The sequence below is a fragment of the Habropoda laboriosa genome, unplaced genomic scaffold (genome assembly GCF_001263275.1).
Source record: "Habropoda laboriosa isolate 0110345459 unplaced genomic scaffold, ASM126327v1 scaffold69, whole genome shotgun sequence".
NCBI classification, from domain to species: Eukaryota; Metazoa; Arthropoda; class Insecta; order Hymenoptera; family Apidae; genus Habropoda; species Habropoda laboriosa.
In genome coordinates, this window is record NW_017100173.1 from 846,725 (window position 1) to 869,983 (window position 23,259).

At 39.4% G+C, this 23,259-nt stretch overlaps 1 protein-coding gene across 1 annotated transcript in view; it reads left to right on the forward strand.

The window, feature by feature from the left end:
* The window catches only part of LOC108578676 (hemicentin-1), a 212,908-nt gene that overhangs the window by 105,652 nt on the left and 83,997 nt on the right, over positions 1-23,259 (forward strand). Inside the window, exons 6-7 of the mRNA XM_017942050.1 lie at positions 13,185-13,369; positions 21,229-21,379. Coding sequence (XP_017797539.1) covers positions 13,185-13,369; positions 21,229-21,379 — 336 coding nt within the window. The remainder of the gene's footprint in view (positions 1-13,184; positions 13,370-21,228; positions 21,380-23,259) is intronic.

A 23,259-nucleotide genomic window follows, 5' to 3' on the forward strand; every position in this document is an offset into this window, starting at 1 on the left:
CGAATTTATTTCGAAATTGAGGAATGTGATAATTTGGAAATTGAGAAATATAATAATATAAAAATTGGGAAATGTAATAAATGAAAAATTGAGAAATTTAATAATTTAAAAGTTCAGAAATTTCATATTTTAGAAATTGAGAAATATAATAAATTAGAAATTGAGAAATGTAATACATTAAAAAAAATTGTCACCAAATTACATATTACACATGACATTTTCCATAAGAACCAAAGACCTGGAATAGTAGATCTGAATCGTTACAAACCTAATTCATCCCTATCAACGCAACAAATCAAATTTCTTCTTTAACCCACGGTTCAATACTCCGGATCTCTCTTACAATTGACTTTTTCACCGTACGAATGTTTCTATTACCCGTTACAAACGTACCCTAGAGAATAACCTATTCAAATAGACCATTTCATCAAAGGAGGTAAAATATCCGGCTAGATAAATACGACGAGCCAGAAAATCGTTTGGATATCAAAGAAAACCCTGACTTACCAATTACAATCGTAAACAACGCGTCCTGTGTAATTTACTCTCTCAACTTAGACCAGTCTTCGCGACCACGGAGCTTTAATGAGTAAATAATTTGACTCTGATAATTATGGTGTCCGAGAGAGAGAGAGAGAGAGGAACACATACTTATACGTGGATGATATGCCCGTTCGTGTGTGCAAACGTGAGATGGACGTTCACTAGCTGCCTTGAAGGCAAATAAATCTGGACTTTGAGTCGTGGAAACTGGAAAGTTTGTCGTGTCCGGGGCAAAGCAATTCTCCTTTTACAAAGTGTCGGGGGGATTATCCTGACAGAAAGAACAGACAAGACGATGAAAGACTTTGACGCAGAGTATCGGATGTTCGGGGAAATCACGAATTGTCACGGGACCAACGCGTTCCTCTATCTTTGCCACGCAACTGAAGATCCTCGCCGGCGAGTTCATCATTCAGACGCAATTAGATGGAAATGAAAGTCTGGCCTGAATGCTTGGATGTACGTCGCACACGGTTCTTTAATCTCCACCGTGATCAACACGGCTGGCAATCTTCAGAAATTTCGTTTCGCTTAATTAATATAGGTCGTCCTGAAAATTCCCGCGCTTTTAAGCCGGCTGTTTTCAAATAACTCCACTGAAATTGACCACGTTTTTCTTCTTTTTTTTTTTTCTTTTCTCGTCGCATCAAGCACGAGGTTATTAACGACGTTGAACAGACATTGTTGTTTCGTTAATTTTGTTTCTTTGAGGATTCAGGTTGGTTAGGTACCACTTTCATTTGAGATAATTTCGGTAATCTTCGATACACTTTTGCCGACGTATTAGAGAGCTAATTCTTTCGTGTCAAATGAGTGGAAAAAAATAAAAATCGGTTGGAAATAAGTCAGGAGAATACGGGGAATGAGATAGAACTTCGATATTACTTCGAAAGTTCAATATTAATTTGACAAACTTCGGCACGTAACAAGTGACCTAAAAATTAAATCTCACGGTTTTGAGATACTTCCTTAAATTTTCGTATACTTCGGTAAATAATTCATTTAAATCCATTTTTCGTGAGTGTCGGTCCAGAGAGAATTATAGTATTCTTTTAAAAATACCGAGTAAATAAATAGTTCTATTACTGAAAAATTTGACGAATAAAAAAATACTGTCTCCATATGAGAGAAACCGAAGCAATCAAAAGACTGCATTTTCTTGCAACTGTTCGAACATTGCAAGCACGAAAAGGCTAATTTTCGAGAAATTAACATTTAATTGAAAAGACAAAATTAATTCGACGAATAGGAGTGTATTTATTAAAAGTATCGCGAAACACGCAGCGTTACAAGAAAAGCCGCGTCATCGAGCGAAGAGCGAGCATGTCTCTTTCTACCATAGAATAAACAGTTACAAATTAAAGCTGGCACATTTGCAATTGAATCGGTTCGCATTAAATTTGCAGATCCGGTACCGTTATTATTGTGCGATCGACAAACTGTGCCAACAGCCAGCCAATTCGGTATAATTTTGTTAATGATTATTTATTTATTCGTTAACGAAGGAATAATATTGCAGCAGGTGACTCGGTGGAAAAGGGATGCGCGAATCCGTTTAATAATCGTTTCCAATTTAACTGCGCGTGGTGTGTAATTAACGATGTAATATTTAGATTACTTCGAATTTAATTAACAAAACCAACCCACGCACAATTTAACATACGATTCCTGAAACACTAGCGAGTTGCGTAACCGACTATTCTTCATCCTCCCCGCGATTTCCTCCATTCTCGTTTTGTAATTATTTACACGTGATATATCGTGTATTAAAAGTCGAAAAGTGAACCTGTTATCGAACCTTTGATTTACGTTTGCTTGAAATAAATTGGTGTAACGAAAGTATAACAGTTATGGTACATTTTCTACGTACAAACGTACATTTAGCGATGATTTTTAGTGTCCTGATAATTCGATCGTTTGAATTTGCCGCCAAAAAATAGGTAGATCTAAATTCGATTTACGTTTCTCAGAATCTCAATGGTTGAAATTTTTGTTTTCCTCGCTCAGTTCCATGCTCTGTGTTCGAGTTTACGTGTAGTCTGGTGGCCATGGGAATATTCAAATTGTACAATGAAACTTGTATCGAAGACAGTGCTTCTTGTAAACGCTGGAAACTCAAACTTGGTTTGCGAGGAAGTTGACTATGATGAAGTGAGCTTGATTGGAAACTACCTTGAGCACGCAGAAATTGATCAAGATTAACCGATGTCGACCGAAGACTAACTGAAGTAGAAACAAAACCTTCTTGGAATTAAATGTCACTTATAGGATACTCGAAAATTGATTAAAACTCGACTAACAACTGCCTAGTTTCTTTTCTCTATCTATGTGTTAATCTTAATTAAAAGTTACGTATGTGATGTCGTTAGTTTCACATTGAAGTTTTGTAAAAATTGTCAGTCTACGCACAACAGAGAAAAATAGTAAACAAAGACAAGCTTGTGTTACTGAATCGCTTCAAAAATTTATTGATGTTGCATTCAGGAAAATTTCCAGGAATTCACATGACTGCCATTTTGTCAAAATACATTTCTTTGCTTTATTCTAGTAGGGACGATAAAACACTCACAAGAATTAATATTATCTTTGATTTTTCTCTTTCAAATGAATGCAACAAGGTGAATACGGGGAATGTGTAATAACTTAAATAATAACTAAGATAATTACATAAAAATTACGCTGCACTTTCCTCAAACATGACTAAACATGTACGAAAAGTTTCAAATTCCTCAGTTTATAATTATCTAACAATTCTTTACCCTGAAAATCGCCTAAAAATCGTCTCCAAATGGAAATATCCTTTCAAGGCTATTTTTTAAAACTCACTATTCTCGTGATTAGTGCTCGATTCATGCCGTGCTTGGACTCAGTTTCACAGAAAAAATGTTACTGTACTGTTTAAAACCGTTTAAAAATTTTTTCTCATTTTCACTGCATTACACATACGCAGAATGATGGTGACTCTACATGCAAAACTAAGTCGAAAAAAAAGAATAACACTTTTTCGTATCGCGTTTCGTTTCCGAATAAATCAGCGTTGAAGATCTACCGAGTACACGTACACTCACACACGATCTCACGTCTATGGCACACAAATTCTGTTGTTCTTCCGTCAGGATCACCGCGATTTGAATGACGTTCTTTGTAGTAATTAGTAAAATAAATTACCGGCACAAGCACACGACGCGAGAATCGTACCGGTGTACACTCGACTACTGTATGTTGCCGTATCGACAGAACGACGAAGACTGAAGGTCTGACACAGAAACGATAACAAGCCACGACTTTGGCGATGTTTACGAATCCAAACGTAACAAAAACTGGCCTACAGTACAGTCAAGTATACGCGTACTCGGTAAATATTAAACGCCGATTTATTCGGAAACGAAATGTTATTCTTTTTTTTTTTTCCACTTATTTTTGCACGCAGAGTCACTCCCTTGCCTTTTTGTACCATCAGTTCAGTTCAGAGCGTGCTGGATTATCAGAATTCTACTGTAATATGCGTAATACGCGATCGCAACCAAACTTCCTGTACCCAAACATTCAGCCGACACTATTCATGGATAGAATATCAGGCAACAGAGGAGTCGGTCTCTGTTTGAACTAACGAAACGAGTGGCGGCGCGCGGTGCTTTTTTTTGTTCGTGCAGTTTTCACAGGAAAAATCGTGTCACGTTGAAAGCGTCGCTGGATTTCGACGGCGAGGACAGTCGAGAGATAGTTCCAGGTGAATTTGGTTATTACGTATTTAACAAGCTCTCGGTAGACGTAGCCAGAATTCACGAAACATCCAGTGACACCGCTGTTTCCATGCAAACGGCCGCCGCGCCACAGTTTTCATATAACAGGTAGCAACGGCGGCCGCGTTTATACAGCCACGATTGATCATAAATTACTCAAGATTACTAAGCGGGCGTGCCACGCCGAATCGGCTTCCCATAGCTTTAATCGTGCACGAATAATGACCATTTTTTATCCGGAATTCAATGGAACGCTCCGCCGCCGGCCATTATCAAGCACATCGATAACCACCGGGCTTCTTCGTTTTTTCCAACGCTTTCGCGGACTCTCTAAGCGCTAATCGTGGCTAATATAGCATAATAATGGACTCTTACCGAGTCTGGCCTTTTTCTCTTTCGCTGGAAGGTTTGAGAAGCGTGGGGCGTGGAGAAATTGACTTCGTGTCGGAGAAAGGAAGAATTGGAGAATGCAGTTTCGTTTCGATTTTCTTCGAGATATTACAACGTTTTAATATTTATAATTTTTCTCTTTTAACACTTTCGCTGCCAGCGACACATAGGTGTGACGCGCCAATTCCCATGATAATACATCATAAAAAATGCACAGTTTGAGGATTTAATAAATATTAGGTGTGTATAGGTGCAGGCATCTATCGTATTATGTAAAACTGCAAAAGTATAGATATTAAGAATGTAAGTCAAAATAATTCGAAGGATAGTGTACTTAAGCGAGTTTAAGTAACATTTTTCTGGCAACGAAGGATCTGATTGCTCGTCGTTGCAATATAATTTTTGTGCACACTCATATTTCTTGATACAGAGACAAACTTTAATTCTGAAGAATCGAAAATAAATTGAGAAAGAATTGATCCCTAAAAACTTGCAAATCCTTTCTTTTTTTTTTAATACCTTGCAGTAATGCTTCGTAAGCCATTTTCTTTTTTCCCAAAATTACCAAGGTCGTCTTTAGTTCTTTAAATGGAACCCAGTAATATTTAAACAGATAAACAGACAAACATGCCAAAACTGTAAATGCACCAACACTCAGCAATTAATTAAACATTAAAACCCACAGCTTCTACAACATCACACACACCGTTAAAAATTAATACGCCACGTACATACACACACACACACGTTCTCGTTAAAAAGAAAAGCTTCTGCTCCCTCGAGAAACAATACTCTACATCTACCTCAGAAATCTACCATCCCCGTGGAATAAAATAACAATAAGCGACGGTATATTACACCGCCGGCGCCTCGCAGAAATTCCACCCTCGTCGTTCGTTCGAGAAATATCTCTGTCCAAGAGATAAATGAGCCCACGAGTGCAAAACAATCGGTCGCTGTGTCCGCGTTCCTCTCGAACCGATAAAGAGTCTGTTTAGCGGAGCGTACACGTTCCTATCTCGAAACTTGCCCCTTTTCCCGATATCGAGGAACGAGAGAGAAGGAAAGAAAGGGGAAGAAGGCCGGAGGTGTGGCGCGAATAAATCGATTAAGTAAGCCGCTTTTAACGACTTGCCGTTGGGATTTAAAGTCGAATCGTCGCTAGTGGCCGCCGTGACGTATCTGCGAAAGTCTCAGCTGCTGGCGCAGCTGGCTGCCGCTGAGAAGTCAGCCTTCTCGAAAAAAAGGCCGATTCGAAAATTGAGAGACACACGCCTCTCTGTACGCAGATAAAGAGAGAAAGAGAGCGAGGGCAGAGTTTGCAGACACGCCGCCTCTTAGGGGCAAACAAGAGCCGGAAATCGCATCCCCGGACTTGAAAACTCCCTTCGAGTACGCTTGCCAGTCTGCCAACTTTCCCAGAAGCCTGATACCGCCGCCGCGGTCGCTCGAGAAAATTTCCACCGCCGCGCCGCGGAAACCGAGAAAAAAATCGCGGCGCGAGGGGATAATTGATTGGGAAGCAAGCACAGTTCCTGGGAAAGCAGGGAATGATCGATCAAGGAAGAGAGAGCGGGAGAGGGGGGAGGGAAAGTTTTGATTCGACGGAGTAGAAGCAGAAATCTGTCCATGCTCGAATGATTCTGTAGTGTTGGAGTTTAGGGGAGCGAAGGTGTTAATATGGCGAGCCTGGAGGAGGCGTGGCTTTCGCTTGGAGAGTTTGAGGAATTGCGAGGGTTGTTTAGTTTGAATGAAGTATAGAAAATTGAGTGTGCTAGAAGGGTTAAATGTTTGTTATTGGGAAAAGTTTGTTCAGGGGGTGGATCAAGTGTTACCGGGAGGATTTTCGATTAAGTGGTAGATGTGCATGGATGCTCGCTTGGCTGTACGAAGAGTGTCACTTCTCTTTTCAGCGTGTTTCGAATGGAAGTTCCTTAGACTTATCAATTAGTCGTCAATTTTCATTTCACCGGTTTCTAACGTAAAATTACTTCTATAAATTTGTGCGACAGGACGGTATGGAATTAACCTTGATTGAATTATCAGGGACAGCTTAACGAAACAGAGGATAAACCTGGAAGGGCCTAATTGGCAACGGGAAAAGAGAAGAAAGCTCAAAGAAAATAGCTCGGTAATCGAGGGGAACTGTCTGAAGACCCCTCTTAACTCTCTTTCTTCCTCTTTTTTTTTATGAAAGTCACTTTCGTTTTCCTCGATTGTCCCAGGGAAATCGTATTACCTCCGCGAAGAAATTTCCCTATTATTCTTCAAAACCGCACGAGCCAAAGTCGATAAACCGTTCCGCGATTCTGTGTGTGTGTGTGCGCGCGAGAAAGCGTCGGGGCGGTGCAGCTCGTTAAAAATAAGAGCAGGAAAAGGGCGAGAGGGCAGCAGAGAAGAACGGATCCTTGTCATTTTTTCTTCCGTTTTCCTTGCGGTGCTCGGAACGTTCGCCGAGTAAAAAACAAGAGAGAAAGAGGGACAAAGAGAGGGAGGGAGAGAAAAGTAGAGGACGCGATTCAAGGCAAACGCAATTCTCGATATTAGATTCCCTGTTCGCTCTCTATTCCAAATCGAGCGGTCTTTCTTTTCACGTTCTTCCCGCGTCGTTTCGCTGATTGCCCGCTCGCCGGTTTCGCTCGAGAATTATCTACCCTGTAACCGCCTCGGGAAACTTTCTTCCCTGTGTTTCCCTAACTGGAGAAAGGGCGCACACACGCACACACACTCTCTCTCTCTCTCTCTCTCTCTCTTTCTGTGTGTGTGCTGAAAGAGAAAACGAGGGAGAAAAAAGACGGGAAGAGGTGAAAGTTTGGTCCATCCGCGGCGAGACGTACCGAATGATCCTCGCACGTGAACTTTTTAATGTTTCTTCTCGGTGCGGTGCAGGAAGCGACGCCGAGTAGCGGGACTAAGTATCTCGACAGGGGCTGGAAGGCAATTGAGCTTCTCTGCCAACGGAGAAAAAAGGCCGGAACCGACGAAAAAATAGTTCATTTCAGCAACCGGTCCCGATGATCACCGAAACGGGCGGATTCTTTGCCGTTATCAGTCTCCTCGCGACGTCTCCTCAGGCGGAATGGACGGAGAAAACGAATGGCCGAGAGAGATTTAGTAGCTGACCGTTTGTTACGTAGTGATTGTTTGATGAATGCGTGCGGGTTTGATTTTGGACGAGACCAAGTGTGCCGTTTTCGTTCTCTGGGATCAATTTAAGTTGTCACGTTCACCGTAGGGGTTGTAATTTATTTTTCTCAATCTTCTTAATGGTTTTTAATCTTGCGAAGGAAATCTTAATGTTTCGTGTACCTGTTTCCTTTTAATTCTCTTCTAATTCTTCAAGCTGGTATTGAAATTGGGGAATCTTTTTTTTTTACACTTCACGCGTGCGTAGGATTGTTCCAAAGGATTTAGTGAAAAAATACATCTTTCGATCCTAATTTCAATTGTGCACTTGCAAATTTAGCAAACGACTGAAATTAAAATACAGCCAAAATGTTATTTATTCCATCTACTTTTCACAGCTCGTTTCTTAACGAAACGTCCCTTTATTAACTTCTGCGCTTCACTTCCACGACACGAGATTCTCGTGACCGCGTAAACCGAAAAACTAATTATCGTAGGACGATATTTGTGTGTTTGATTCGCGGTATTACCAGAATTCAAGGGAAACCGCTTCCTACACTCCCGGCCAAAAGTTTCGAATCACCTCCGACTTTTTATCAATATTAAATCTGCTGCTTATTTTTTATAGATTTGAAGTTTATCTCAATTCTACTTTTATCAATTTATCTCATACCAATTGATTCGAATGATAGAAAATTCCCAAAGTCGCCGACCTTTTTCTGGAAATTTTTGTGTAAATTGCAATGCTCAGTGATTCCAAACTTTCGGCCGGTAGTGTACGTAAACTTTTAATTACCGTTTCCCTTCGAGTTCCTTTACGTGATCGGAAACTTCATTAAAATTAAATTGCTAGACATGCAAGATCGCATGTCATCAATCTTCTGCCAGAAGTAAAGCGAAGTAGTGGTTAACAATAAGGAGGCGAGATGAGATTATCGTGGCTTGTTTGTTAGTTGATAATTAGATTAGCCCTAATAACAGTTACACGCAGCCTTACCTTCACATCATTATACAGCGTTTCGGTATTTAACAGTTGATAAAAGTCATTTATTACCCGCACCACCTATTTTACATTCAACCCTCGTTTCAATTTTCTCCAATAAAAAAGAAGTAGCATTTTTAGCGTAATTGTTAACGTTAGCACAAAATTGTATCGGCAGATAAAGTGTAGACTTTCGTAAACGGAGCATCCATATCATTAAGCGAAACAGTTTGCAAACTAAAATTGATATTTCGTTTATTTTTCACCTACAATTCTGCGAGTCGATTAGCCGGCAATAATTGTGGTGGACGGAAAGATCGCCTCTTTTTCCCCCGTTCCCGTGACGTTCCGCGCGCGAAATTGCGAACGCCGCGGAATTTCCCAGCGATTTTCGGACTTATTTCCATCGAGGGCCTTTTATTTCCGGACGAGCAGCGTTTACAGCGGTCGTGTGCAACGCGATCCGCAAATTGTCACACGTTTTCGGTCGCAGTTCAATTACACAAACGGGCCGCCGGATGACAGAAGTCGGCCTTTCCATCTGGAACTTCCTCTCTCCATTTCCTGTCGGCCTGACGCACCACCGTCGACGAAAAGCCACTCTCCTCTATTCGCTCGTCAACTTTACGGCGGCTTTTCCAAATTCCCGCCTGATTTTACGATTTATCTAGCGATAGTCTGGCCGAACGTAAACGTGCCCCGGCCACTTTGGAAATTTTACAACTCGCGCGAACGTGAGGAGCGGAGAAAGCCTCTCTCTTCGAGCCCTTTTCCCGCGACGTTCTCCATTCTCTTGCTTACCGTTTTACGTTCTACTCTATGTTTTCCCGTTTATTAGTAGACGCTTTTCATACATGAACGTTGTTATTACTGGATATGGTTAGTTGTCTTCGCATCCACGTGCTTGTGAAACATGAATACGAAAACATAAAGGGTAAACTGCAATTATTCGAGGAGCTGAATCTTTCATTACGCTGTTTAAAATGTAACATAATATTCCAGGGCATTAGATTGTCTTTCATATGCAGTTTTTATTGATCGTTCCTTTTTTCAAGTAGATTTATTTGTATATTTTTATTTCTCACAAATTAACCGAACCAGCTGTAAATCTTACTTAAAAGATCTTCACGAAAAGGCAGTATTGAATATCAAAGCGAATGATTTTACAACATAGAATTTTTTATAATTTTTAAAATTTCTAATGACAATAATAAAAACTTGCTAAGGATATTATGTCCCATGGAAAATATTTAGAAAAATATATTTTCAGCAGTGCGATGATCTATCATTCTAAATTTCGTTTAGATTAGGCTATTCTTTGCAAAAAAAAAATAGACAGAATTCGTATTTAATATTTTTTCCCAAGATATTCCGGTTAATACTTTTCCAACCCCCAAGTTCACACTGTTACTTCGCTCGCCAAACATAAATATCGGCAGCTAAAAAAAACTCTGTCTGGAAAATTTGATTAAAATCGACGTGTATCAATTGGCTGATGTCTGGTGTCTGATGCTTTCCGGAATACCGATTCCTAATTTTCAAACGAAGCTAATAGAACAGCTTATCCACCATAAACGCAACCATATATTGGCAATAACCTTATCAAAGAGATTTTTTCGCGTTTCCTGATCCCTCGTTGATCATTCCAATAGGCGTGTGTGTGTGTAGCTCCAGCGTGGTAATAAAACGTTTTTTGCTTGAAAAGAACTACAGGGAGAAATTGTTCGATTGAAGTTACACGAAATGGGACGCTGTCACAACGGAGGGACGAATAAATGCAAACAGAGAAGCGGCAAGCCGTTTAATCGAGCCGACACGGGAAAAAGAAAAGAGACGTGAAAGGAGAAACGAAGCGAAAACGTAATCGATATACGTAGAAATAAAACGTGCTCGCACGTCGATTGATTCGTTTATTGACCACCCGTCTATCGCAGACTTCGGCTTCTCCAATTATCCAATATGTCGTTCTGTAGTCCAATACTCGATTTCTCAGATAGTCTCCTTTAGTTACAGCTATTTTCGAGCACGTGTTCCAGCCGCTTTCCCGAACTTTATCACGGATTTTCCTGTAATTCTAACACAAATGTGTGATGGAAGTATCGTAAAGATAGTATTCACTTGTAGTATTGGAAAGAACGATATTTAACGAGAAAGAAACGAAAACATGACTGGAAAGTTCTGTCAGATGTCTTTGTCTACAAGGGGATGTTAAAAAAAGGTCAATTTTGGCATACGGCCGGAGCGAAAAATTTAAATAATCGTAACTCCGCTGAAATTTGACGTATTTATTCAAAATAAGAATCGTTATTGTCTCGCTAATTTATTGATGTGTATTATCATCGTGGGTAAAATAGTTTTTTTTTTTTTAATTTTTAGATGTTTGGAAAATTAGGATTCCAGAAATGTGCAAGAGTTTGAAAATCGAGTCGAGTGGAGACAGTGAATCGTAGTACACGTACCAGGATGAGTGCTTTTAAGGATGCTTAATGCAACAGAGAGGAATTTTGGCGAATATAGGAAGCAGAACGAGTATCGGGGGGAGTTTTATGTAGAATAGCTAGCTGAAGCTGTTCTTCGAGACGAAAATGTAAATTTGATAACGAGAGAGGGTACACAAATTTTGTAGGTATAATTCTGCTCGCTGATTCTCTGTAACGATCGGGTATTTTAATAACGATAATGATAATGATAAAATTTCCATAAATCGAAATTACAATTCGAAATTTTTCTTGTAGAATTAATTTGAAAATATAGAATAAAAATATGAATTTTAAAATTACCATATTTGGCTAAATATTTAAGAAAAGAGCCGTATGAAAGATAACACGTCGACAGAACTAATTTTCGAAATTTCTCTTACCGAACTAATTCGAAAAAGTAGGATAAAAATATTTCTTTTCGAAATCACCAGACTCGCCGTATTAACGATAACATATCTTAGAGATCCTTCGTGGTAACGTTTCTCACGAAGAACGCAATAATTCCAGGAAAAAAAGATGGAAAATCTGTGCGAGACGACAAGGTTTCCCTTGAATTCCTTGATGTAACTTGACTTTCTGATTTTCCGACATTCCTCGTCCACCCATCGTCCCTCCCTCTTTATTCAACCCCGAAGCTTCTCAATCTTTCCCACCCCCATCCCTTACAGCTGTCTCACCTTGCAGCTTGCAACACCTTTATATTATTCTTGTAGAAGATGCAAGATGCAGACAGCGGATCAGCTTGGATATTACATTAGATCGTCTATGCTGGCTCAGTCTGACGCTATATTTCTTTGTGTACATGAGTCCGTGGCTTCTACACCGACACGTACCAAGCATGGTGAACGTGTCATGAATCAGTTGCGACTTCACGTTCACGTTGGATGAAAAAGAGCGAGGAGTAAATGTTGCATTACTGTCAAGTCTGCGTAACAGGATAATTGGATTCCCTGAGTAATGCGTTTCTCCCAGAATTTACCGTTTATTTTCGTCAAGTTTTCTTTCCCCTCTGTCAGTAGTGCGCCGTTTTAAAGGGAAATTCAAAGGATTCGGTGCTTCAGGTGATACGTAGATAAACGAAATTCCTATCAGAAGTCCAAGGATAGCTAAAGTAATTTGAATCTTTGCGAAGTTAGAGTGCGAGGGAAATTATTGCCAAATTTAAAGTTCCATATTAATTTGATAACACTTGACACTTAATAAGTAACGTAGGAATTAAATTCTGCCGATTTAGAATACTTCATGTTTCAGATTTTGGTATATTTCGGTGAATCGTTTACTTGAATCCATTTTTATGAGTGTTGGTTCACAGATAATTAGTTCTATTACTGAAACATTTACGACGAAGAAAATACTGTCTCTAGATGAAAGAGGCCCGAAGCTATCAAATATAGCGTATCTATATCAAAGGGTAAATTTAATTAAAAGTACGGCGTAAATACAAGATTCAGCTGTATCAGAAAGTATCGCGAAAATTTCGCAAACAAGAGTCGATGAATGGGAGTACCATATTCGCTCGATATCGGTTACATATTTATTAAAAGTAACTTTATTAAATCGTCGAACGTGTCATTACGTACCTTTTCTTCTCTAAAATAAACTGGCACATTTGCGCTAATGAAAATTAAAGTAGGCAGGTATGATGAAGGTTCAAACGTTTCATAATAGTATTCGAGTATTCGACTACTAATTGTTGAATCCTTGAATTTTTCAGCACTTCGATATTTTCGAAATATGAAAATACTCTGAAAAATTGAAAAATTCAAGGATCCAACAATTCAAACGTAGGAATATTCGAAATGTTCTTAAATATCTCCAGTATACACTGGAGCATTATTAAATACCTCTGAGTGCTTGCTGTGAATTCAAGCTTGCCCGGAGACCACGTTAAATATTTAAACGCGGCGACATCTTTTCCAGTCCGGCCGTTGAAGATGGATCTGAACGGTGTGGTGGGCCACGTGGTGCAAGGAACGAAGATTCTGCTTCAGTGCACCGTACGAGCAGCGAGACCAGCGGCGAACGTCACCTGGCAAAATGGCACGGAGTACCTGAACGAGAGCAACGACAGATTCGAGATGTTCGAGACGAAGGTGCAGGAGAACGTGAGTACTGGCTTGGAAGTTCTATGAACGTCGCTGATGCAAAATTAACGCGACAACACCGATACCACCTATCTTTTATTCCCTTCGTTAACAACGCGACCGTGTCTCTGCTGTTCGTAAATTAGGTATAGTTGATGGAAACGATGCAGCGAGGTCGTAAATTGAAACTCACATTTCTCTCCACTGTTGGAAAATTTGAACATTCTTTAACACCGTGCCTTTGGCGACTTTTAACACACTTTTACCTTAATTTTCGCCCTCTGTGCGTTTTTATTTTAATTTAACAAAATGGTAAGTGTATAGTTGGTGGAAGCGATACAGTGAAGTCGTAAATTAAAAAATTAACCATTTCACTGCTGTTAGAAAATTTGAAAATTTTCTAATATTGCACCTTTGGCGATTTTTAACACACTTTCACCTTAATTTAATCCTTGATTTTTGCCCTTACTGCATTTCCACCTTAATTTAACAGAATGGTAAATTTAAAAATATTTTTCGAAGTATTGAAACGTCGGAACAAAGGACTTTTCTTTCTTCAATTCTACAGTTCTAGCTGTTCAATTCTGACACGTCGTCGAGAATCGATTGAAAATGTAGCGACTGTGTGATCGCTTGAACTTTTTGCTATTAACCTTTTTTGTTCTCCTTGTCTCGTTGGAGCGTTGCCCCGTTCAGCCCTCGCATTTCCCCTTTGCTGGTCGCGTTTCGGTCCCTTGACGGGGGTGAGTTTTGGATGGGAGGCCAAGACTCCCACTCACGTTCGGGCCTTGGTCACCGCCCAACGCCAATCACTCACCCTCAAGGAGGGGGTGTTTTGCGTGAAGTACGCGTCACCTGAGCTTATGGGAAAAACCCAGGGTAACGGTACCGCTCGCTCACGAGAACGTGCCTGGGTTCCCGCGGGTTTGTGATACGTCAATTTCTATTGAGATGCACGAAGAAAACTCCAAATTCTCCGCTTTTATGAGAGGTTTGAGGAAAACATTAAACGCGTATTCAAACCTTAATCTGAAAAATAGCAGAGAGTCGCGTCCGTATCGTAAACCTGGTCTAACTTAAGTATCCTTAACACTGGCGTAACTGTAACATTTAACCGACGTATCGTTATTTCATCGTTTGCTTCGTAAAACGATCGCACACCGTTTCTTCCACGAACCTCCGTCTTTTATGAAACGCACAATTGGCAAAGTCACGCCTGGACGGCAGCTCGAACGCATATTTTTAGTAGCAAAGTGCCGTGCTCGCTGTGTAAGCCGACTTGATGTCTCTTGCAGCAAGTTCGCAAGCAATAAACTACTCCGGTCGACGAATAAACAGAATTCGCAGTTGGTAATACTTGGAGCGAGAAAGCAATTATTCAAATACGAAGGACGTTTTCGTTATACTTCGAGCGAATTTCGGCTCTCGCGATTCCTTCAGATCGTTCGCCTCGAATTAATTCGATTAGTCGCGGCGTTCGTCTCGTTTACGGTCTTACTCGCGTTTATTTTGCGATCAAACTTTTCATTGTTCTTTGAAAAATCCTAATGCGATATTTTATACTTGCCGGAACGAAGTTTGCGAGCTTTTGAAGTTAACGTAGGAATCGTTTCGTCAAGTTGGGCTAACTTCAAACATTCACAGTTAGAGTTTTAACGTTACTTTAGAATTGCAGTTTAAAAATACTTGGAAAAATTGGTTGATTGGGTTGCCTGAAATTTTTATAGACAGCAAATTTGTTGTTAATATTTTAGTAAAGAAATGTTTGAACATTTCGTAGGATTTCGTAAAAACAGAGATTTGAAGAAATAGGTTCGATGGTCACAATGATTTTGAAGAATTTTGGTAAATTTAAAAAGTCTCATTGAACAGAAATAAAACAGCTTAAAAATTGTGTCACGGTGAATTCTTGATAAACGAATCTTTACTTCTGTTAAATCTGTTTACTTCTAAAAAGTTGCATATTTTTCAAAAATTGTATCTGATCGTATAAGATATGTACATTATTTAAAAATACGTAAAGCAACATCAGTTATATCAGCTGATTCACATAAAGAGTATCGATACACAAATGTACCTTAATTATTTCATCCAACATAAAAAAGAAATTTACGAAAACAAGAAAGTGACTTTTCTCCGTGTTTTTTAAATTTCGAATACGTAAACTTTTTCCCGCCAAAAATGACACTCTGCCCAAAAATCACTCGTAGAACAGAACAATCAGCAAATATAATAATACACCATAGTACGCCTATCTAAAATTACCTTTGACGCGATAAAATCGCTCAATCAACCAATCAGCGATACATTATATTATAGCAAGTACGGTACATATCACGAGACAAACATGACACGTTCATTTTCACCACAGACACAGAGTTTCACTGGGGCAAATTCGATCAATTCAACCTCATTACACCCGTCCTCTGTACATCGATGCGAAAATCAAACGACCTCTCGCACACTTCCGAATCGGTTAAAATAATACACTTTATCCGCGCTATAGCTGGGTGGGAAACTTCGGGTAACTTTCGTTTCGCAGTGAAAGCGCGCGAACTTTCGGGCAATCTAACGTCGATTATTCATACGACAACGCAGAGGAATCGGCCCGGCGCACTTGTCACGTATGAAAAAGTGATTTCACAGATGAATAAGGTGTTCCAGGCTTGTCGCATCGGAAAATCATTATGCGTCATTTCGCGACGCTGTAATAACGCGTGTGTGCACGTACACGGGAATCCTTACGGCTGGCTGCCATCATAAATCCATTATGGCAATATCCGATGCTATAAAGGCATTTCAACTTTAGACGGCCGAATAAGAAATCGGGATCGTCTTACTTAGTCGACCGCTTTTCTTTCCCTTCTCTTTCTTTCGTTTTTCTTTTTTTTTATTTTAGGAAAACGATCACGGCTGCCCTATTACGAGTAATTGCCTCCTAAATTTTCACCACGCTGAACGATATTGCGCGCGATGTGATAGATGCGCTAGAAACCGTGGACGTCCTTTTCGCGTAATTAACGAATTACCAAATCACCGTTTGTTTGCGTAAAGGCGCGACCGTGGTGTAGGCGACGCGACGAAATTATAGGGGAGAACATTGAACGCAGAAACCGGATAATTGTGGTTCTGTTTGAAAATGATATTGCCATTCAATCGGTTCGACGTTTTGTGAGAAAGTTTCGCCAGTGAAATTGCTAACAGTTGGAGAATTGGGTTAACCCGTTAAAAACTAGAAATAGAAAGAATATCATTCTCAAGATAGTAATTTTTGTTATGAACAGAAGGTAGTTGCAAAAAAATTTCTGAACACTAAATAAATTTTAACTGTAATAATAGGATGATACATTATTTCACATGAAATGTATGAGAAACTATTATTTCTAGTATTTCTACATATATTATTTCCACCCTTTAAACTGCAAAAATTAGGTAGGCTGTTTAAGTATAATTTAAATACAAATAAATTGTAATTAGTAGACTGCAGATTTTTATGAGTATAATTTAAAAAATAGAAGCCAGATAGGCAATTGTTTTATTCGCTAAATACTGTAACGAGGATTATTTCCAGTTTATTTATATAATCTTGCTTAGTATGTGTATTCCGTGTATTTTTGTGTCTTCAAATTTTCCACAAATGCGTACAAATCCGCACTCCAGTAATTAGTAAATTGAAGGATACAAAAGACTACGTCCTTTTGTCTAATTCAGGCTATTACTGTGTTACATTCACGATGAACTGTTAAATTACAAATGAGAAAGTTAAATATCTTCGGTACCAGCTAACCAGAAATACAGTCGTTAAAACAGTTTCAATTCTCCCAACGAGTTCTATCGATCTATACGAAATAAAATTAAACATTTCTCCTGTGCTGATAAATAAACTTCGTTCGAACGTTCTCGCATTAAATTAAACATTTTATCCAAATTACTTCCTACCCCGGCAATTTCCAAGCAAAACTCCGACCAAGAATCGATATCATCCACCTACAAAGCTTTTTCACCCTGGAAAATTCGACGAACTCCAAAAGAAAGGAGAAAATGGAAAGACTAAAATCAATTTGTAATATCGAAAATGGTCTCGAAATTTCCAACATACACACGGATGACTCGAAATCCGATTTCGAAAGATTTTTCCGCAAGGTTCGCGCAGCAAATTCCATTTTCCATTCGCGGCCAAAGGGTGGTTCGCGTCGCGTTCGGATTTAACGAGTCGTTAATCGGCGCGGGTCCGGGACGCGAGTCGCATTATCACGATTATAGATTTGTATTTCTAGCGCTTGCCGTTTTGTGTCCGAGCACGGCCATCCCGCGGTATCATAATTAGCATTGTTTACCGAGTAGCTGATTATGGCACCAGTGACGTAACGATCGAATCGTATGACGGCGGTGTACGTGGCAACAGACAGAATTTACATAGAGCCAAGTAATTACGTGCCGCAAATGCTCGTCGATGCAAACACGGCGGTGGGCCTATACGCGAGATTAAGTGGATCTGCTTGGACAGTTTCCATTCTGAGTTTTTCTTTCTTTCTGCTCGTCTTCGATATATGTACCTGCATAGAGATATTATTTTTAAGGAGTCTTTGTTTTTTGTGGGTTATCAACGACTTGACGTCTGCGTTCACAGTTTATTATACAAGTAGTTCGGTAAGTTCTGAATCGATTTGCAGTCCCTCCGGTTGTTGCACAAGGTGAGTCTTATGCCGAATTGTTGTCTATCGATGCGGTTAATGATAATGTGCTCCACCGTCAAATGAACGGTGCACTGTTCGCATGTCGAGGGTTCAGCCCTGTTTAAGAGGTATCGGTGGGTAAGATTTGTGTGGCCAATTTTGATCTTAAGGAGTCTTTGTTTTCTGGTAGGAATACAGGATTATTTCTAGACACCCTTTGCTAGGTTTTCTGTAGAAACGGCTTATGGCACGATCGACCGGGAACGGTTATTTTTGAGTTGAGGATTTTCGTTTACTGCTTGCACGGGTCTCCTTACCTCCTGCGAGGGTCGCTAGAATTGCTTTGCTAGATTTTTAGTAATTTGTGTCCCTCGCGCTCAATAGCCTACGAACATACCATAAACCACGAATTTCCGAACGGCACATCTGTATGTAACGGTCCGCTTGCCGATTAGTCACCCGGAGGAAATTCCAGATTTTTGGGACCACCCCTCGCGACCGTCTCTCACCCTTCCAAGGTGACAGCGCGCTAAGGGCGCACTGGAAGGGCGGTAAAGACGATATTAGACACGTTGATTGGCAAATGCAATCGTTAACCATTAACCAATCAGCGTGTCCCAACAAAAATCCCTCTCACGGACGTCCGAGACGCGACGTCGGAGAGTTGAGTCGTCGAGTAGTCGTTCAACCACCACGAACAAGGAGAACCAAGGAGCAACCAGCTCACATCACGCGATAGGAATAGATTAGTTTTTACAAGTCCCAATCATTTGGGTGGTCCTTCGAACCAGTATCTAGACGGCACAACATCGTGCAAACATCCACAAAGCTCGAAAGTTCATCGCCACAACCACAGGCATTAACACCCTTCGTCTTCGATATTCTCTCTTGCAATCCTTTTTTCTTATTCTCTTTGTTGTTGATTTTCTGAAGAGTTGTTTTGTACGGGCGTCTTCGATATTCGCTCTTGCAATCCTTTTTTCTTATTCTCTTTGTTGTTGATTTTCTGAAGAGTTGTTTTGTACGGGACCAGGAGCGGTTTGGATGCCCTGTAACCTATTTGTTACCTGGAGATAGTAGTGTTAATTTTTGATGGTTTGTTAGTTATACTAGGTTTGAGTCATGCAGGAAAAACTTTCGAAAAGCTGTTGGCACGTGTATCCTTTTCTCTCTTCGCTCTTGTCTTTCGTACTCACTTGCGCACTGTCACACTCGATCACAGATTTGTACCCGCATTCGCTCACTTTTGTCACGCGCCGATTTTTGGTCACGACATCGCTTAAGAACTGTCACTCGGTCCCTGAAGTAATGTTCTTTATTAGAAATAACGACAGAAATATAATAAATAAATCTAAATGCAGGAATTAACATTGAAATCACAACCTAAGTGTATGTTTATGCGCATTTCATTTGCATCAACCTAATAATACAGATATTAAAAGCAGTAATCGTAACAAGAATAATACATACTACGAAAACAGCCTATAATGGTAGTTACAGTAAACTGCAAGCCAAACCGCCAAAGAAAAAAGGTTATCGGAGAAAACTCCAATTTGATTGCTTTCATTTCGAGAATTCAAGGGTGGAAGCATTTTTCGAAAAGAAACATAGAAAAAAGTTGCAACTTCGATCGCTTTGATTATCAAATGAATCGAAGTAACTGCAGTTCCGTTCGTTACAATTCGGTTTTTTTTTCGAATATCGGAAGAAGCACTTTTATGAGAAAAGAAAGAAAAGCAAAGAATTTTCTATGAAATTCACTCAGATTTTTTAACTCCAGTTTCATTCGTTTTAATTCACTAGTGTTATTTCGAACATCACAAGAAGCCCTTTCACAAAAAAAAAAAAAAATGAAGAAAGATAGAAAAGCAAAGAAAATTCAGAAGTAATACTTTCGATGAAATTCACTCAGATTTTTTACGGAACGGCAGAAAATCCAATTAAACATACGTGTACGCCCAGGCACACAGTTATACATATATAAAAGCGACGGAAATCAAGGAAATTACGTCGTGTCGCATCAGCACAGTAGCACAGCGACAAATGGAGCTTCAATTTTATTCCCATAGATTTCCTATCGTCGCCCAATTCTTTTGTGCCATTCGTACGGATGTATCAGCGGTGTCGCTCAAAGGATCAGCCGCTGATTGCACAAGGATTGATTAACTCATTGTTCGCTGTGGGGCGTGCAGGTTCTTCTTCCTAACGAAGAAAGTACTTTTCCCTAGCGACAGACCCAATCGTAGGGAACAATCGAAACGAGGGTGTGAAAAACCGTGAAATAATTAAACTGATGGCTTCGCAAACCCCACGTATATCCAAATTGCTTTGCGGCGACTCTCATATTTTTCTCTTTTTTCTTTTTCCTTTCTTTTTTTATCACTCCTTTGTTCGTCGCGTTTGTGTTTGACCAGACAACAAACGCAACTTTCGTTTCTTCTGCTACAGCCACACGAGGCACAATCGAATTTCGAAAAAGAAAGAAAAAAAATGTGAAACCCGCGGATTGGATTGTTCGATTTTCCGGTTCAAAGTGAAATTGCTGCTTAGGAACCGCGGAGAACACCGTTCGCCCATTGAGCTTATTGGTCGAAATGCTTTTCGAATAATTGCGCTGTGCATTTTCATACTTTGAGTGATTTCATCCTGATACAAAAATATTTTCAAATAATTCACCTGACACTTTTGGTCGAGACTTCGTGTTTCGCATACTCCTCGTTTCCCTTGACAACTTAACCCTTTCGCTACGGCAGATTTTAATGCGCAACGCGGGTGACTGACGGCATGTTTTTAACCACGGCTGCGAAATTTCTTATTTGGGCCGTATCGTTTTGAAATTCGTTTCGTTAAATTAAGGTGGAAATACTTGAAAGGTAAAATTAAAACTAGAAGTGCGCCAAAAGCCGCGAACTGTACAGTGTGCGTAAATTTTCAAAACGCTTATAGACGCCAATAGTAATGAAAGGGTTAACGCTCATGCTCGTGTCTCTCGTGTTCAGTTTATCGTCTAAGTGCAATTTTCTGCTATTTTTTCTATTATTATTTTATACTATTTTAATATTATTATTATATTTCTATTATTTTTCTTAAAAAAAAATTCCTTCATTATCGACCAAAATTTGATTAAGAGAAACGCGAGCATTAAGGGGTTAAGAAATTACGCAATCGATGATTTAACAGTTCTTTCGCGCTCTCTGTTCGCAGGTTGACGGTACGTCAGAGACCGTAAGTTATCTGGCTTTCACGGCATCCGAGTACGACAACGGAAGAACGTTCAAGTGTTACGCCGAGAACTCGGTCACACGTACCGAGGACCAAAAACCGATGACAGAGTCGACGACGATCGAAGTTTTATGTAAGTGAAGCATAATTCCCGATGTTTCTGTTCTTTCTTCGTGTCATAACGAACGCGCTTTTCTCTTCCGCTTCCATCCTCACGGATGCATAAAGTGCTTTCTAAACGTATTTTATGCCCCCCCGTCTCTCCCCCCTTTCTTCTTCTATTGACTCTTTCAAAGAAGAAAGTAGTTTAAGAATTTGCAAAAGGAATGCGATATGGGATCGTATAAAAGTGTAAAATTCTTTTTTACGACGCGTTTTACAGGTTTCTCGAAGGACCAAAGTAAAGATAGTAGTAAATGCGCGATGTATAGAGGATGTTTGCCAGGGACTTAAATGTATTCGGTGTGAATAAATTTGGGAAACATTTAGGAGAATGTAGCGAAGATCTAGATGATTTTTTGAATTCAAACGTTTCAAAAGATTGGTCGAAAGGTTTTCTGGTTTTTGTTTTGCGATACATGAGTAAACATACCGACAGTTTTACGAACACGGAGAAAATCTGAAAGTCGATATTTGTGTCGTTTGAAAACCAAAGCGTGAAGAGTGGTTCTATTTATCGTGTTCAGTATAAACTTGAAGGGGAAAGATAAAAATACTGTAAAAGCTAGAAAAATATGTGACTAACCTGCTAAAAATTGATGGAGTTTGTATGAAATTTAGCCTCGTCAAATTTTCATCTCTTTAAATTCTTGCAGAGTACTCTTAATGGGAAGAAATAGAAAATTTGTAAGCCTTGGAAAACCCATCTAAACAAATTTTTCTCCGAAAAAATGAGGAATTTTCTCTGAAAAAATGAGAAATTTTTCAGAGACAAAAGTTGATTGAAGAAAATATCTTATGCATTGTCTACTAAAGTTTTGTTTTTAAATTTCCCTGAAAAGTAGGAGAAAACATTTTCCCCAACTCAACGATATCTAATTAACTGTACTATCGAAATGTAGATTCGTATTAATTTATTTATCAGTTTGGAAGTGACGTGGTGTAAAATAATTACTCGCGAAAGTTGCTTAACAAAAATATATTTATTTATTTAACTATAACGATTAAACTAATTTTAAAATGTATAGGCGATACGATGCACGTAGCAAGAAAGTCTACGACAAAAAGCCTCGTGCCTTTTTCGGGGCTCCGTTAAGTAGCCCCTTTTCCCAGAGAAAGTTCCAGGAAGTGGGGGCGCGGGCCTGCATTGCCAAGGCAATACAGTAAATTCTCTACAAGAGTCAGTAAGTTTGGATTCTACAAGTGACAGTATAGATGGTCCTACATCTAGGTCTGCGTCATTGCTACGCCCATGTTATCTCCCTCGCAGTCAGTCTAGCGTGTAACGCTACACCAGTCGGTTTCCTTTACGAGATTACACGGCTCGACAAATGATAATAGAAAAATATACTTTCTTTAATTTTCCTTTTTTTCATCTGGAATTTTTTTTCACATGTTGGTGAGATTTTGGTGAGAATGATATCAAACACGACATAATTTGAACAACATTTACTTCTTAACACGTTCACTGTCGCGTCAGATTTACAGGTTGCTGTCAGGCGGCCACAAGGAAATACATTTGAAGCATAGGATTGTAGTATTATGCTTTATAATTTTTTTTTTTTCAATCGAGAATAATGTCTATCTAGCTATGACGTTCAAAATTTTTAGTTGACAACATTTATTTTATTTTAATTATTCTAAACATTTGAGGTACACCAGTCACTGATGACCACCATGGCCATATCGAGGAAACAATCTAATGTTAATACTTATTGACTGATTAATTTAATTTTATATCGCTTTGGATGAATTACAAAAACAAATTGCTAAAAAATTACATTAAATACCTGTACACATTATCCGTCGAATGTAAAGGGAGAGCCACCGTTTGGTTGCCAATTGTTTATCACA